This window comes from Vanessa cardui, chromosome 22 (assembly GCF_905220365.1).
Source record: "Vanessa cardui chromosome 22, ilVanCard2.1, whole genome shotgun sequence".
Lineage (NCBI taxonomy): Eukaryota > Metazoa > Arthropoda > Insecta > Lepidoptera > Nymphalidae > Vanessa > Vanessa cardui.
In genome coordinates this window covers 2,089,459-2,106,586 of record NC_061144.1, presented here as the reverse complement: position 1 = coordinate 2,106,586, position 17,128 = coordinate 2,089,459, and the positions used below count along the sequence as shown (strand labels likewise).

General features: G+C 32.6%; 2 protein-coding genes across 3 annotated transcripts; one reads left to right on the top strand and one right to left on the bottom strand.

The window, feature by feature from the left end:
- Positions 1-3,850: 3,850 nt before the first annotated feature.
- LOC124539401 lies at positions 3,851-5,210 on the top strand. The gene is made up of 2 exons (XM_047116792.1): positions 3,851-3,967; positions 4,795-5,210. Exons 1-2 carry the CDS (start codon positions 3,950-3,952, stop codon positions 5,134-5,136), a joined length of 360 nt encoding a protein of 119 aa, XP_046972748.1. The 5' UTR covers positions 3,851-3,949; the 3' UTR covers positions 5,137-5,210.
- A 471-nt stretch (positions 5,211-5,681) lies between these two features.
- LOC124539463 (PRKCA-binding protein) lies at positions 5,682-14,453 on the bottom strand. Of its 2 annotated transcripts, XM_047116858.1 has the most exons (10): positions 14,308-14,453; positions 14,126-14,197; positions 11,095-11,206; positions 10,182-10,310; positions 9,199-9,431; positions 7,967-8,141; positions 7,466-7,659; positions 7,242-7,394; positions 6,754-6,856; positions 5,682-6,326 (listed from the first exon to the last, which is right to left on the bottom strand). In XM_047116858.1, the coding sequence occupies exons 1-10, from the start codon at positions 14,352-14,354 to the stop codon at positions 5,970-5,972; spliced, it is 1,575 nt and encodes a 524-aa protein (XP_046972814.1). In that variant the 5' UTR covers positions 14,355-14,453; the 3' UTR covers positions 5,682-5,969. The 2 variants fall into 2 exon arrangements, with proteins under 2 accessions (XP_046972814.1, XP_046972815.1); XM_047116859.1 differs by lacking the exons at positions 14,126-14,197; positions 14,308-14,453 and adding an exon at positions 12,347-12,564.
- Positions 14,454-17,128: the final 2,675 nt, after the last annotated feature.

Below are 17,128 nucleotides of genomic sequence, written 5' to 3'. Positions count from 1 at the left end.
TATGTTCCAAACCCTCCTTAGTGGGAGAGGATGCCTTAGCCCAACAGTGGGAAATTTGTGGAAAAATAAAAAAGTGAAAAGTGGAAAATTGGGAAATTTACAGGCTACAGGAATGTTTATACTACTACTTGGGATTTTTTTTATGGAATAGGTTGGTGGATGAGCATATGGGCCACTTGATGGTAAGTGGTAACCATCACACATAGACAATTATGCTGTAAGAAATATTAACTATTCCTTACATCGTCAATGTGCCACCAACCTAGGGAACTAAGATGTTTTGTCCCTTGTGCCTGTAGTCAAACCGGAACACAACAATAATGAGTACCATTTTTTTTTCGGTAGAATAACTAATAAGTGGATGGTACCTACCCAGACGGCCTTGCACAAAGCCCTACCACCTATAAAATTATATTATAGGACATGCTATAGAGTAGTTAACTGGTCTCCCTAGAGGTTGCCCGCCGTTACAGTCATCGTGAGCGATAGCCTAATTCCCAAAGTGTGCTATCATTAAAAAGTCATTAGTTTCATAATATCGCCTGTCAAGCAAGTACTCTTTAAAAGTAAGTATTATAGAATTTAGCAATATCAATAAATCCTTCTTAGGGTAAGGTATCCGTTTATATAATAAAATTCCGCACACATTTTTAACTTTGCCGTTTCGTTAATTCAAATCGTTTGTAAAAAATACATTGGTAGGAAAAGCATATTATTCGATACAAGATTTTATAGATGATAAAAAAGCGTATTTTTTATATGTTAAAAAAGAGTAACTACTGAGTTTCTTGCCGGTTGTTCTCGGTTGAATATACTTTCCGTATCGGCGGTAGCTTCACTTAATTGTAAAATGGCTATTCAAAAGTGCTTGAAAAGCTCACTTGAATAAAGTTTATTTTGGTTTTGATTAAAAGGTAAGGTAACAAAGTAAAACATTCAATATTTTCAATGGTTATATCGTTATCGTATAACATCGTTAGATTATAATCTATCTTGTTAGATGGTAATCTGTCGAAATATTGTTTACCGTGAAATATGATTGCAATTTAACGCATTATTTTTTGCTATATTATAATCACAATTCCGTAAAGTCGTCGGGCCCGCGTGTGAACTAACCTCTATTAACTGTCTACTCTGTGGTTTGGCACCAAATGCCAATATCAAACACCTTTGGTAATCAGATTAGGTAGAAACAATGATCAGTTTTCGTTTTGCGTAATAATGTTAAAACCAGTAATGTTAACCTTATACCGTTTAAGCACATTTTTTTAAAGAGTTAGGCAAATGGCGAAATGTGATACCAAAAACATACTTTAGTTTTTTAAGCTCTAGGTCAACAACAACAACCTGTAAATTTCCCACAGCTGGGCTAAGGCCTCCTCTCCTTATGAGGAGAAGGTTTCTAACATATTCCAACGCACTGTTCCGATTCGGGTTGGTGGAATGCACATGTGGCAGAATTTCTATGAAATTAGACACATGCAGGTTTCCTCACGATGTTTTCCTTCACCGCCGAGCACAAGATAAATTATAAACACAAATTAAGCACATGAATATTCAGTGATGCTCGCCTGGGTTCGAACCCACAATCATCGGTTATGATTTACTGTCGAAACGCTTGGCCCTTGGAGTAGTGGTGCAAAAAGCTTCATCAAAAGTATAACACCTCGCCTCATTGCCTCCACTGGTGACAGGAAGGCTGGTTCGTTTTTTGCCCAGAGGATCGAAATTGCGATTCAACGGGGAAATGCTGCTAGTATTCTTGCTACCATTCCACGCGGTCAAGATTTATACAGTAACTAGTTTTAGTTCATATTTGTATATATATTTAAGCATTTAATGTTGTTAATTCTTATGACATAGAGAATAATTGAATTTATCTACATTTATGAAAAAAAAAATTAATGAAGTAGTCAAGTTTAGCAAATACACCAACTAATTCTCGATACTATTAATTTAGCGAACACTATCAGCTAATCGATTTCAACACAATCGTATCCGCGTGTTGTTTTATTGTATAATTATTATATAATTACGCAAATTGATGTACACTCAATCCACTTACAAAAGGGATTCATGAACAAAGGATAATAACCGTTGTGATCGTAATTCTAAGGTTTATTTTTGTCTGTATAGTTAAATGTAGGATATCTGTCAAGGGTGTACAAGTACAAAATAATTTTCATGTTTATAATGATTGGGATGCGCGGAAGAGCTCTAACCTCGCGAGCTGAATTTCGATATAGCGTCGACTTTCCCTTGCGGGCTTATTCTGAACGATTACTATCTTGATACGCGATGTATTGTTTTTCTTTAAATAATTTGTAACTTTTTTTAAAGTTAATTTTAATATCTAAATAATGTCTATAGAAACCATTAATAATAAATATATAAATAAATATGAGACAACATCACATACATTACCCTGATCCCAATGTAAGTAGCTGAAGCACTTGTGTTATGGAAATCAGAAGTAATGACGGTACCACAAACACCCAGACCCAAGACAACATAGAAAACTAATGGTAATCTAACATCGACTAGGCCGGGAATCGAATCCGGGACCTCAGAGTGGCATACCCATGAAAACCGGTGTACACACCACTCGACCATGGAGGTCGTCGAATATTAATATATCTACATTGTACATTGTACGTCAGAAATTATGTCATCGGTTTGTAGAGATAGGTACTCTTATATATTGGGGTGCAGGTCAGTCACCTCCTCGTGGTGCACCCTGGGCAACGGTGTCAGCGAGCTTACTCGTCGGCCACGGCTAACGACTGGTGGGAGTGGGATGCCACAGGGCTGCTCCTAGTACGTCCCTGATTAGCGACAGGGCGGACCATGTGAGTTGCCTCCAGCAGCGGACTCAGAGTTCGTCATATAAGCACATGGAAGATGAGGATAAAGGCGCGCACTTGGCGCTCTTCCAATGTTTGTCATTCTGCCGCCTCACGGCTGCTACTGCTAGTGGCATCGCGGTTGCATGCCTTGGGCGATCCCGTTGCCTCACTACTCGGCGGCATGGTGGAAACCCGAGGATGGTTTTAGTGGATAGAACAGGCCTGGCAGAGGGTCCTCATGGCGCCGGTTGAGTCCCAATTACCCGTCCCGGTCCCCCGAACGCGTAACGTAAACGCATTTCCTCCTCGTCAAACAAAAAAAAGGTACTCTTATATTATAAACTCGTATTATCCTTATTTATTTCTAAAAATATATACACAGCGAAATTAATCTGAATTGTAGAGGAAAAACGTTTTTTTATGAAAAATAATTCCTTAAATACGATTTTTAGAATATAATTTACCTAAATGACGGCTTTATCAGTTATTTTGTTTTATATAAAATTGGTAAGCGAAGACGTAAATCATTTAATGATAAGTGGTCACCATCGGTCACCACCATTTAAGTTAACTATGAGCTCTATTAAAAAATCAAAATAAACTTTATTCAAGTGGGCTTTTACAAGCACTTTCGAATCGTCATTTAACAATTAAGTGAAGCTATCACCGGTTCGGAAAGTACCGAGAAGAACCGGCGAGAAACTCGGTAGTTACTCTTTTTCAACATTTAAAAAATACAAAGTCATTTTAGTTAATACAACTATTTAAATTAATATATCCCGCCTGAAAGTCAACAGGTATTAATTCCACGCTTTTTTATCATCTACAAAATCTTGTATCGAATAATAGGAATTTTTTTCTAATGTGTTTTTATAAACTATTTGAATTTACGAAACGGTAAAGTTAAAAATGCCTCTTATAAGTAATCCAGAATTGAATGTTACAGAATTATGTTGAGTGTATCGAAACGTATATAATATAAAAGGATCTCATCAGAATAACACCTCGAGATAATTATTAACATAAAGTAACCCTACTTTATATTAGACGCCTATGATTTGGACAGCCCAGTCAACATTTTATTGTATTGAGTATCGTACACAATGAAGACTTATCTTATTGTAAGTACATACATTATTTAACAGGATTATAAAACTGTTTTTAATATTTAAAGTTATCAAGTATCTTATATTATAGACTGCCGTTTTAAAAAAAATATGTGAAAAAACAAATAATAAGAAAGTTTGTTAAATTATATATAATTCGTTTTTAGTGAAGTTTTAACTACATAATGAATTTAAAATAAAATATATTTAAGTGTTTCAGATTTAATTAATCTTTAAAATTGTAAAGGATTTCCGCAGTAAAACATCGTTTTCTATCGATATAATGAATCGATTATTAAGTGATTATATTTTATAAATATTTGAATTTAATTAAAAAAAAAATACTATCATTTAAGCCTAAAGTTAAACTACCTAAAGGTACTCTAATTGTACATAAAAGGAAAAATGACCTATATATTTTTAATTAATTAATTGTAACAATTACAAAAAACCAATAGAAAATTGAAAGTAGTGAGAATTTATTGAAAGGTTTTATATGAAAAATGAAATTATAAACTGGCTTAATAAGTATAAAAAAAGAAAAAATGGAAAATATACTGTTTTTTTTTTAAGTCAGTTTAAAGAAGAATTTACCGAAAGGTTCAAAACCATTCTCTTTCTTTATCTAATACTCTGTTATGTGATTATCACACTATATTATTCTGTTATCTGTAACATAATATAACGTGGGTAATAATTTAACATATTATTAATAATTATACATTATTAACTTAAACTTAAATCCAATATTATATTAAACAGTTACTGTCATTAGCGATATTATTATAATAAATCTAGTTTTATCAAAACATTAAGCACCGATCCATTAAACCTTTTCCCAGATCACACTTCTCATCGCCGTACAGTTAGCGACAGCGACGCTGACACTGGACAAAATAACGGAAAAAGTACACGCGGGATTAAAAGTTTTAAAAGAGAAGGCTGTCACTAAACTACACAAGTTAAAACAGGAGATCGATTTGAAGAAACTTCACCAACTGGACGTGTTACATCTCCTGCCGTACGCTCATAAGCATTACGTCCATGAACACTATTCAAAGAAAACCCCGCTGATCGTGGATCCTCACCAAGTAGAGAGATTAAAACATTATTTCGAACCCCATCACAAGCCCGCTCCCGTGCATCATGCCTATCATCATTTTGAGCATTTTGAACACATTTAAATGTGCTAATAACTCAATCTAGTATAATAAAGAATTAAATTTTATCGATAATATACTTTCAAAAGATTGAGATTAATAGTAATCGGTTTAAATGTGATGTTAATAATTAATTAATATTGTTATAATTTGTTTCGTGGTTTAAATAATGTTTCCAGCTAATCACGAGCAGAAGGGTAAGTTAATACAATCAAATAAAAACAGAATTATCTTAGCCCATTTTTAAATCACGAAATAAAAAAGAAACAATTTAAAAGTGTTGCCTTTTATAAAATATAAATTAATTTCGAATTGATATTTTAATCAATTAGAATTTAGATTTATAGAACGCCTAATATTTAATATAATTGTTGTAACATTTTTGGGGATAAAAACCATTTGAATAACTTGGGTGGTGAAGGTCCGACTATGTACAGGCTGACTTTCCGTTTGTGATCTTTTGTATGGTGTCGCAGAAAGTTGTTATATAATCGGAATATAAATCATTAGTACAAAATAAATGTTTTAGTTTTATTGAGTGTGTAAATAAAAGTCTGTTATAAAACTGTGTATACATTTATTTTAAATATTTATATTAAGTACAGGACTAGATAATATAACACCAAATATGTTATGCGCCTAATGGACATAACATACATAATCCATAATCATAAGTATTTAAACCCAGTAAAATTGTATAAAAAAATACAACATAAAAACATCTGAATTTTTATAACAGCTGACTTGCTTTAGCTTACAGTAAAGATTAAAAGAATTAATTCAATTTTACAATAAAGCTTTAACATACTTTTAGTTCAATGAAACTCATAAAAAAAATTAACTAACCAATTCGTAATTTATTGACCAATATTTAAGTCACTCAACAATTTATCAAAAACGTCTTCTGTTTCGGTTTTATTTTTAATAAATTCATCGAGACCGTTTTGGAAATCGCCAAAATCATCCGCCTTAGTGTCCGCCAACCCTAATTCTTTCAATAACGTCAAGTTGTCACTGTCATTTTTGACGTTGCTGTCAATGTCTAAGCTACCTGTCAAATCAGGAAGCAGTTGATCGGAAGAGTCAGTCGTGTCTTTGTCCTGATTCTGGCGACGATTCGACGCTTTATTGTCTTTCGATTCATCGTCAGACACGTCGTGATATTCTTGTATTTCTTTGGCGAACTCTATTTCTTCGTCGTCATCTTGACTGTCCTAAGATAAAATATGAAACTTCAATAAGGAATTACTCAAAATTCATAAGAAATATATTTTATAAGCTATCAAACATAGATTATTTATATATCTAGATAGAAATACATACTGCAAAAGAACTAAAACAGATAAGCCAATTTTATTTTTTTAATGTGTGTGTGCTACACACGACACTCACGCATACTTAACTTGGTGACCAAAAATTGGCATTCTATAAATCATTGAAGCTTTTTAAGTGTATGCATGTTTACAAAATAATGCCACTCTCAGAAAAATTATAAAATTTTAAAGTTATTTTAATTAGATACAATATTTATTCTAAAGCTCATATGACATTATATCTCTCATTTGTGGTTTATTCTAAGTTCGATTGAGGATATCAGTAGTCCAAATACCTTTTAATTATACGTTAACTTTGTATACATACTTGTAAAATCTGTGCTGTAGATTTGTACTGGAAGGCGTTCTGTGAGAGATCGACTTCAACAGGGAACAAGGTGGAATTCTCTTTCAAATGTTCGACTGTTTCACTGAAATGTAACCATTTATTATTATGTACATTGTTTTTTTATTCCTCCAAGTCGAGAAATTACAAGTCTACGTGTTTACACTCTCGCGTCTCGGACAAGCGCGTATAACTGTAGATGCTGCGCTCAATCAATGCAAACACTAGGGCAAATTTGGTCAAACTTTTAAACTTTTTTTTTTGGTCGCCTTAAAACAATTGAATAACTAATACTTAGCTGGTAAGTATTTACATCTTAGTATTTGTCAATAAAATGTGTCCACGATGTTCTCTATGATCTAAAATCTAATTTATCTTTAAAATTTTCAGTAGCAATTCATGTCTACTTGATGTGACGCCTTCTTTTGGTCTACTTAAGAATTATCAAAGTGATTAAAGTGAACACTAACTTGAGATAAACTGCCAATCCTTGAATGAATCTCCTCAACTGATAAGCTACGTCTTGCGTCTTCTTGTTGTCTAGAAGTTCCAGCTTAACCAAAACATCGGATCTTAATCTGGCGAATCTGGTTCTAGCTTCCTGACGGCATCGGAGGATCAATCTTGAATGGAAAAAAATGATTGAACAAATGACTCAAAAAAGAACGGAACCAGTGAATGAATGGAACATTACCTATATTCGTAATTACCGGTTTCGACTCTATACAATGGTTCCTGCAGAGCATTGTATCCGTATTCCTCGTCGTCCATTTCCTTGACTTTCAAACAATACGACAGGTATTCGAATTTCGTGTCTGCGTATTTGCGTATCGTTAACTTTGTATCGGGGATAGCTTTGTGCAAATATGTACCCATATCTGCTAGGATCTAGAAGGATAATAATCGTTCGTTCGATTGAGTTCGTTTTAATTTGTAGAAAATATAATTGGAATTTTTAATAAAATGTTTTTTTTTTTACAAAAAAATACAATTGTCGAAAATTACGCCATTTGCGCTATTTAGGTTAGGTTAGCGAATAATATTAGTAGAAAAAAATAATAATGAAAAGAACCTTTTTTTAAAACTTTTGAAAAATATTCGTAGCCATATTTAATTATGCCCACAATCAAAGTTATGGCGCATTTATGTCCTAAACAAAATCTAAGCCAAAAAACAAAAAGTAGAAGTGGCTCACGGGTTTCAGAGTCTTCAGCATTTTGATTCCATCTCTCTCGAGTAATCTGTGGTAGGAGCCAAATTTGGTAAAGGCTTCTGATGCTCTAGCTTGAGGTTCCCTTACGCCAATAGATGCGAAGATATCGCCCAACGATTTGTAAGTTTGCAGCACGTCAAAGTATGATTTCAACATTCTAGAACATTTATTCATGTTATTTTAATTTGCAAACATAATAAATGTCAACAGTACAACTTTTCTCTTATAGAAATGCATACTTACTGAATTTGAATACTAGCTCAATATTAATTATTACGGATACAGTAAAATCATTTGTTATAAAATAAGAAAAAGTATAAAAAGTGTCGAATAAATAAATTGAGCAATTGTACCTAAAAATCGTATTCAATCGTATCAATTTATGAGTCAGATCGTATATGTTAATAGCGTTAGCCGATTTTTCGTTCCAATGATTATTGGGGCGATAGGTGCATAAAAAAAACAGTTATGGTCTCATCTTGAGGAGCTCCAGCCGTAGATATACAGAAATAAAAGAGGATTCTTGTTTTCAATTTAATAAATTGTTACGATTTAACAAACAATTAATTTTAGAGAGCGGATAATTTATTGGCCAGTTAGAGAGCGATACTACAGCTGTATGAAAAACATAAACAAAATTAAAGTAAATTGATTTCGACAAACACCAAATCTAACTAAACTAATCTTTATTTTTTTATATTACAAAATACGTTTCATCATTTTAGCGCCAAATGTAGATGAGTGACAAGACTCACTATTGTATTTGTTTAATAATCGTTACGACGGTATACGCTTTTCTGTTTGTAAAGAACCTTATACTTCTGTGTAGTCGTTCTTTATTATGGAAGAGCCTTCCATTACAATATGTAATTTACTTGAAAAGTTTATATCATTACAAAGTATATAACAAAGTTGCTTACCGCTGTCTGTCCCTATGTATGCTTAGATATTTAAAATGGCGCAACGGATTTTGATGTTTTTTTTTAATAGATGAAGTGATTTGTGAGGAAGATTTATTAAGAGTATATAGTACATGTATTATATACGTAAACAGTATACACATACAGGCCATACAGCATTGCACTCGTGCGATGCCGGGCGAGTCTCTAGGATCTATATATTTATCAAAACGGTATTTTTTTTAATTAGACTATAATCCAAAATTTCCTCTATAAGGTTCTATTCTTCAATAATTCGTTCCAAATTCAAATTACCTTTTGGCGTGTTCTACTAATCTCTTGTACGTGGTTTCTGTGTCTCTCATTTCATTCAGCTTCGCTACCAACGTGTCATTGCAGAGTATCGCTCTGGACAGACCTAACGCATCCGCTGTCCCCGTTGACATATTCTCCACTAGTCTATGCTTCATCTTCTTCATTATTATATCCAGGGATTTACCTTGTTTCGGATCTGCGTGGAGTTTATTATAATTTATTGTCACAGTGTCCTGAAGGATGAGAGATTTGGTATCAGATTCATGATTAAGTATCATAACATATTTTACTTCCGAGATGCCGAGATAGGTCAGTGCTTAAAACGCGTGCATTTAAACCGATGGTTGCGGGTTCAAATGCAAGCACCACTAAATATTCATGTGCTTAATTAGTGTATATAACTCAACTCCTACTCGGCGGTGAAGCAAAACATCGTGAGGAAATCTGCATGTGTCTAATTCTATAGAAATTCTGCCATGTGTTATCCACCAATACGCATTGGAACAGCGTGATGTAATATTTTCTAAACCATCTCCAAGGGAGAGGAGGATTTAGTCCGGTAGTGACAAATTTACAGGTTGTTAATGTAATGAAGCGTAATTCTACTACCAAAAAATAAGGTAAGCCAGTGTAATTAGATCCAAAGGAAATATGTGTTATCTTTGTTAAAGTTCTTAAAGTGCCAACGCAGTGATGATAAACATATTAGGAATCATTTGTCAATGTAGCGGTCGAAACGTAACGACCACCGTGGTACACCACTCTAAGGTCCCGGTTTCGATTCCTGGCCGAGTCGATGTATTATCATTAAATTTCTATGTTGTCTTGGGTCTGGGTGTTTGTGGTGCCGTTGTTACTTCTGATTTTTCATAACACAAATGCTTTAGCTACCAACATTGGGATCAGAGTAATATAAAAAAAACCGTAGCTTGATACTAAATGAGCACCTATTTAATATTGATCTGTATGTATAAGTACAGTACCTTAGCAGCTTGTATCATTTTGGCCACTTCGACTTTAGTCTTCCCCTTCACGCTCTGACCGTTCACACCGACAAGCTCGTCGCCGCTCTGAAGTGTACCATCCTTGGCTGCGGGTGTGTTATCAAATATCTGGAAAACTTAATATATCATTCATCTATTGCTAATTCTACATATTTCAAAATATACGAAAAATAAGAGGTCAAAATTGGGTTTGGAAATTCTAACGACGAGAATAGATCAGAAAGCTTTGTCCGTTTTTATACTTGTTGACTTTCAGGCAGGATATATTACATATATACGGAGTTATTGGTAACTCGACGTATATCCGTTAGGAGATGATAGGGGTGACTATTTGCAATAATTTTAACCCCCATATGCATAATCCAAAAGTGAACCATTTTTGAGTTATCACGTTTTTTAGCTTTTTTCAAAATTTTTCAAAAATGCAAGTACAAAAATTTATTTAAGAAAAAGTATCAATTAAAATCTATTTTTTTCTTTTGTTTTATAAAAACGATTAAACCCTGGATATTTGTCAATATTTAAACAATAATTATCGGTCCGAATTTAAAAATGCTAGACGGAAAACCAAATTATTTCAATATTTTTTATTTTGTTTTCCTCAAAAATGCCTTCAAAACTAAAAAAATCATTATGGAAATTGGCCTGCAGATTATTTTAAAAACATAGCCGTTTTCTTAGCTTTTCAAAAATGTATAAAAAGAATGAAATTAGTAGTCGTAATTATCGTTTCATTGGATTATGCCAGTAAATGAATAGAGTATGCTTGTGTCTGTGCAATTCACATTATTAGCCAGCAGTTCGGTAGTCATTCTTGATCGCCGAGAACGAAATCGGATCTTAATATATGTAATTTCCACATTGCCTCCAATTCGACTACCGATATATTTACCTGTACAATATATAAGCAAGGGCATAACGGCGCTCCACCACCTATACTGATACCGATGAGATTCTTCTCGTCTTTGTTTAAAACCACACTTCCTGATGTAACCGTCATTCCCCTGAAACGTTACGAATCATTTGTTTTATTACAACTTCATGAAAAGTTAAATAATTGAAACTTGCCTCTTCATCAATCTTAGTAAATACCACTACATAATACTTTATAATCTTTTAATATACATACGTTTATAGAAATGATTTATAATGTTAAGTCACTGTTGATATCCATAAAAGCTAATGTTTTCGTAATTCAAACAAAAACAATATTGAAATTTGATAACTTACACGAATAAATATTACGAACATTTTTAGCTACCCAATAACAATTGTATTCTTTGTCTGTTAAATTATGTATATAGATATATTGTTTTGAATATGCTTACTCGTTTTTCTAAAACGATGAATACATCCAAAATCTACTTAACATAGCGATATATTTTACAATACTAAAATTATATCAAACTAATAGATTAGTAGAATATGTGGTGCTAGCATTACACAGCATAGTAGCAAAAATGTCTGCAATACAATCGGACGTCTGTTCTGTGACTTATAATATTAAGGAGAGGATTGGGGTAATCATTAATTAGAATAAAAAAAATCACAAGCTTATTAAACGTTTATTTGTATAAATATCACAATATATTATCTTAAGCTATGTAAAACATGAAGCTACTACAAACTAGTTGAATTTAATGGTTAGATTTATTCATCAGCTCCTGAATTGGAAATCCATTCGGACCCGTCCATTTCTTACTTTGCTGTATTTAGATTACTTAACATGTCTTAATAAACTATTTTTGTAAAACCTTTTTGCTACAAACCTTTTTTTAATGATCGACCATAAATAATGATGCCTTTTAAAATTGTTTAGAGGATCATTAGTTAGGCAATGCTTACCTTCTTTCGAATTTAAAATCAATGATAGAATAAATTCTTAAATCGTTACACAAATTTTATAATGAACGACGTAGTCCGAATAATATCATCATTGAATATACTAATAATTGTAACAATACAGGAACTAATACATAAGCTCCACCTGTTAGTACTGTATCTGTTATACTTTTTCCAAGCTGGAGCGGGTCGGGAGCGTAGAACACTGCAATTCTATTATATTAAAGTAGCTCTATATTATCAACACTCTCATTAGCTTAACTCATAGCTCGATATCACACGTAGAATCTGCAGGAACTTACATTAGGTTTTGGTGTTGTATCATGAATCTCTCTTGACGCATATCGTTGAAGATGCAATCCGGATTATCCTGAGTTTGTCTAAAAATGATAAAAATACTGTTACTTGATCCTTTGACGTTAACATAACATGCTTACGTACTTGTATAATATTTTGTGCAATTAGATGTTTACAGTCTCGTCCGCGGAGGCTTTGGCTAATAATGGTATTCATATAGAGTCGAGATGGCCCAGTGGTTAGAACGCGTGCATCTTACCCGATGATTGTTCAAACCCAGGCAGGCACCGCTGATTCATGTGCTTAATTTATCTTTATAATTCATCTCATGCTCAGCGGTGAAGGAAAACATCGTGAGGAAACCTGCATGTGACAAATTTTATAGAAATTCTGCAACATGTGTATTCCACCAAAACGCATTGGAACAGCGTGGTGGAATATGTTCCAAACCTTCTCCTCAAACGGAGAGGAGGCCTTTAGCCCAGTAGTGGGTATTTACAGGCTGTTGTTGTTGTTGGTATTCATTTGCTATGTATCACGATGTATTTATTACAAGTTTTACTATTACATCTCTGGTTCTTATCACTGGCGAGATAATTAATATTGTGGCAAATTCTAAGTCCAATCATTGACTTTAAACAAAAATGAAATCAGTATGTGATCCAGCTTGATTCTCGTTGAAAAACTGCCGGAATGTGTAAATGATCTTAACATCTAGTTAAAGACATATCAAAATGTTAATTAGTGTTTTATGGTCGGGTTCTAAATACGATTGTAATTTTATCCAATAAAATAAACGGTGTCAAACAAGCTTGGCAACCGAAGACATTTAGTACCAGGTAATAAGTATCAGGAAATCTAGATGTAAGGTAAAATGGTAATTATATAAAGGATTTATTTAATAATAAATAAATAAATTACTTACTCGTCGGAGTTTCCATCGAATCCTGTTGTTTTCGTTTCTTCCATTGTTAATAATATACTTCACGAATGAAAAAGAAAAACTTATTAATAATAGCACTTTACGATTAATAAAAACATTATTAACAAACTTACCAAAAGTTTCAAACTTACCTGTCATCAACGGATAACGAAAGAGGTGTTTTAAAGTTTCCATGTTTAGTTTTACTGAACAGAAATAAAAAAAAAGTTACACTAGTATCCACATATAATAAGATCACCATCATCTTGTATTTCCTTGTTTTGTATTCATATCATCATACAATTGGGTATATAACATACCCAATTTTGCGCTTTTGTACGACCAGTCGTCTTGATCTCCCCTTGCTTTAAACAAAAACCAAATAGGGCGCCTCACCTATATAGTCCAATACATGATCATTATCAGCGAGGCGCCCCAAAGTGTGGTACCCCAATTTTTTGCGGGCCACGGGGTTAAGAGGGGCCTAGTTTTACTATGTTTTAAGTTTAGGGGGACCTGACGATCTGTATAACAGGTTTGCACTTGACTGTTGCTTAGTTTAAGTTAAACTCATATTGTAATAAGAAATAAATGAAGATTTATTATTTCGAATTAAGTTTTATCGGGTTTTATGATATACGATTTATAAGCAAAGAAATATTTTATAAACAAATTATATACAAGAATACGGCTAGATTCTACTTCAAAACTAACATAAAATAATTATGTATTTAAATAATCCACAAGAGCTAATTTTAGTGTGATGCGCGATTTAATTATTTTCATAATCTAATTTCAATCAATACAAATGTAATTAAGTTTGCGAATTACGAAATCAAACAAAAATATTGGGAATATTTACATTCTGTCTTCAAACATATTGTTGCTGTAGTATTTAAGATCCTTTATATATTGTACCCGACGACAAACGCTCCTGCACCACAAAATACACAACAAAACTAAACGAATTGTAACATACGGGAAGCACTGATAAGGTTCTGCGATAAAAATTATGTTTTAAAGTAATTTTAAACATTGACATACATTTTATCCTCTTCGAAGAAGAAATCGTCGTCGTATTCCTGCATCATTTTCCTAATTTAAAACTAATATCCTTCTATAAACACAAATAAGACTCGGTTGTTCGAATTATTGATTTTTTTCGTATTTACGCGACTTGCCGTCGGTAAAACAGGACCGATCTGTCAGAAGGAAAGATGTCCGCTTTCTCCGTCTGATTGGTCGTTGCTGTTTCATATATTTGTCTGACAATGCATTTTAAATAGTTTAGATGTAGTTTTGGAAGTTTTTTCAACCGACTTCAAAAATGAGGAGGTTATCATATTTCTTAAAGTATTCTCGTATTGTTTTTTGATAGATATAGTATAGGGTTTTCTTGGCTGACACCGACTCCAAATATCGCAATAACCATAACTACGTGATATAATCGTAAATTGACTTTTAAGTAGTCTAATATTTTTCATTTCATTTTACCTAGGAGGACTCTAAAAATATGTTAAATATCCAATTATTTTTATTACTTTTTAGTGCATTTTTAATTCTTTAAAAATATTGTTTCGTTTAAAGTCGGTTTTTCTTTTTGTTAAATTTTTTATTTATTTAATAAAATTTATTGAAGAGTATATATTGTATAGAGAATTATTTACAAAGAGTAACTTTGACTTTATTTACAGGCTATTATTTAGTGTTAGGTATAAAACAAAAACAATATGATTTAAAATAAAATCAGATAGTCTCTTTAAGCAAAATGATAATCGAAAAAAATAATTTCAATTTTTTTTTTATTTATTTCGAATATCCAACAGGATACAGAATTACAAGGCTGATTCTTCGGTTACGATTACGGAGCTTCATAAAAACTCCTGGTAAATCCTTTGTAATGCGTTTATACCATTGGAACCGATTTTATTGTCACAGGATCTCGTAATTAAATTGACACGACTGACTGAAACTGAAATCTGAAAATGAAAAACTTGCTATCGTGTTTAATCCCTTACATAAGGAAGTGATAGATGTCTACACATTAGATGTACCATCGACAAAATGCGTAAAATCGACCACATCCGAATTAAGTACGATCTCTCAAATTATAATTATTTATTTCTTATGTGAATATGACCTTTACACAAAAGTAATAACTTGTAATATCATATATCTTAATATATTCGTCAATTTAACAGGTCGACATGGTTGACGCGAGAATCCGTAGCGAAGAATAGCGTCGAATCGCGCGATTCGGAGCTATTTCTACTGGTTGTATAGATCGGCAGTAATCGGTTTTATTGAATTTGGTTTTACTTAAGTCCTATATTTATCACTATTTGAAATTTTGTAGTATCTAGTGAAGTCATAATAAATTGTATCGTAAAAATACTATAATTGTGTTTAAACAAAAAACGCAGTTGCGATCTAGTAATAGTCTATCTTTTTTAGATTTGTATTTTATTATATTACTCTTGTTTAAGTTTAAAAATCTTTAACAAAATGGATTTTGTTTTTCTTTTGTATATACTCAAAGTTCAGGTTACCTACGACGATTAGAACGCGACAGTCACATTAAAATAAAATTACACGAAGCAAAGTCGTTAAATGTTACATTGGTGCATATTTTATTTTCCTTTCTCTTCTTAAGTCTGTATTAAGGCTTATGTCAGAAGTTATCATCCTGTGATTTAATAAGTTATATTTATATTTCTTACCAAGATGTTAGGAACATAATCATATAAATAGTAAAAATATCTTATTCTAAGATTTAATATAATAAATAATGTATTATATTTGTTAGTAAGCTAATAAGGCTTCACTTTTTTTGAATTGACTAACTTACTCCACTACTTAGCTATTATTTAGTAATAGTTATGAATTGTCTGATCAGAATCTCAATCGACTGGACTAAGGGCTCAAAATAATTTAATTTATAAAATCAAAATTTAAGAGATCCAGATATTATAACAAATGTATTAAACATGATCATTCAAAGATGCCATTGCAAGATTAGATAGTTTTTGCTAGAGTAATTGTCGGTTCTCTGTTTTCCTAATCTAGATCATAGCTGATTTCCAACGTTTTAAGCATCTGGAGCCTACTCTTCGAATGCTGAAAGAGGTCTCCATTAAAAGATTCATTTGCTCCAATGATAATTGTTGTTTGATAAATAAGTTTAAAGAGCCATCGTAAGTACCGACTGCGTCACAGAAGATTCGGTCTCCCTATGCTCGGTTCCTATACTGAAAGATAGGTAGGACCATGGGCTGCAGATGGGTTTTGGTCCTTTAAAATACGCGACCCATAGCCAGATTAGTGTATTAATATAATAAACTATGGTAACTTAAAATAATAGAAAATAAATCATATTAAAAAAAATAATTACGTAAGTTTGTGTATTACAAGGTTTTGTAAGTCGTTTTGAACTCAGGTTAATTAGTTAAAATATTCCTTAAAAATTACAATATTCAAATGTATTATTACGTAACTCTTGTTTGTATTTCATCTCGTGTTGGGGGTGAAGGAAAACATCGTGAGGAAACCTGCACGTGTCTTACTTACAGTGGGATGTTTTACATTTAATCAAATATTGTACACAAGCTATAAAATACGTAACGTTGATGTAGCTATGATCTCATTTAGGGTTAGGTGACTAAATCAGGGTGTCATGTTCAATTCTGAAGTGGATGGCATATCACATAAAGGACTTTTAGGAAATATGTGAATATCTAGTAAAGTAAAGTAACAGCCTGTACATTTCCCACTGCTGGGATAAGGCCTCCTCTTCCATTAAGGAGAGGGGTTGGAATATATTCCACAACACTGTTCAAATGCGGATTGGTGTGTGGTGAATGCTCAT

Excerpts from the sequence above, each read along its gene's own strand:
- LOC124539463 (XM_047116858.1), bottom strand. The coding sequence starts at position 14,354 with ATGATGCAGGAATACGACGACGATTTCTTCTTCGAAGAGGATAAAAT. Across the intron at positions 10,311-11,094 it reads CTTGCTTATATATTGTACAG|ATATTTGATAACACACCCGC; the intron begins GTAAATATATCG and ends TAAGTTTTCCAG. Across the intron at positions 7,660-7,966 it reads TGCTGAAGACTCTGAAACCC|ATCCTAGCAGATATGGGTAC; the intron begins GTGAGCCACTTC and ends TTATCCTTCTAG.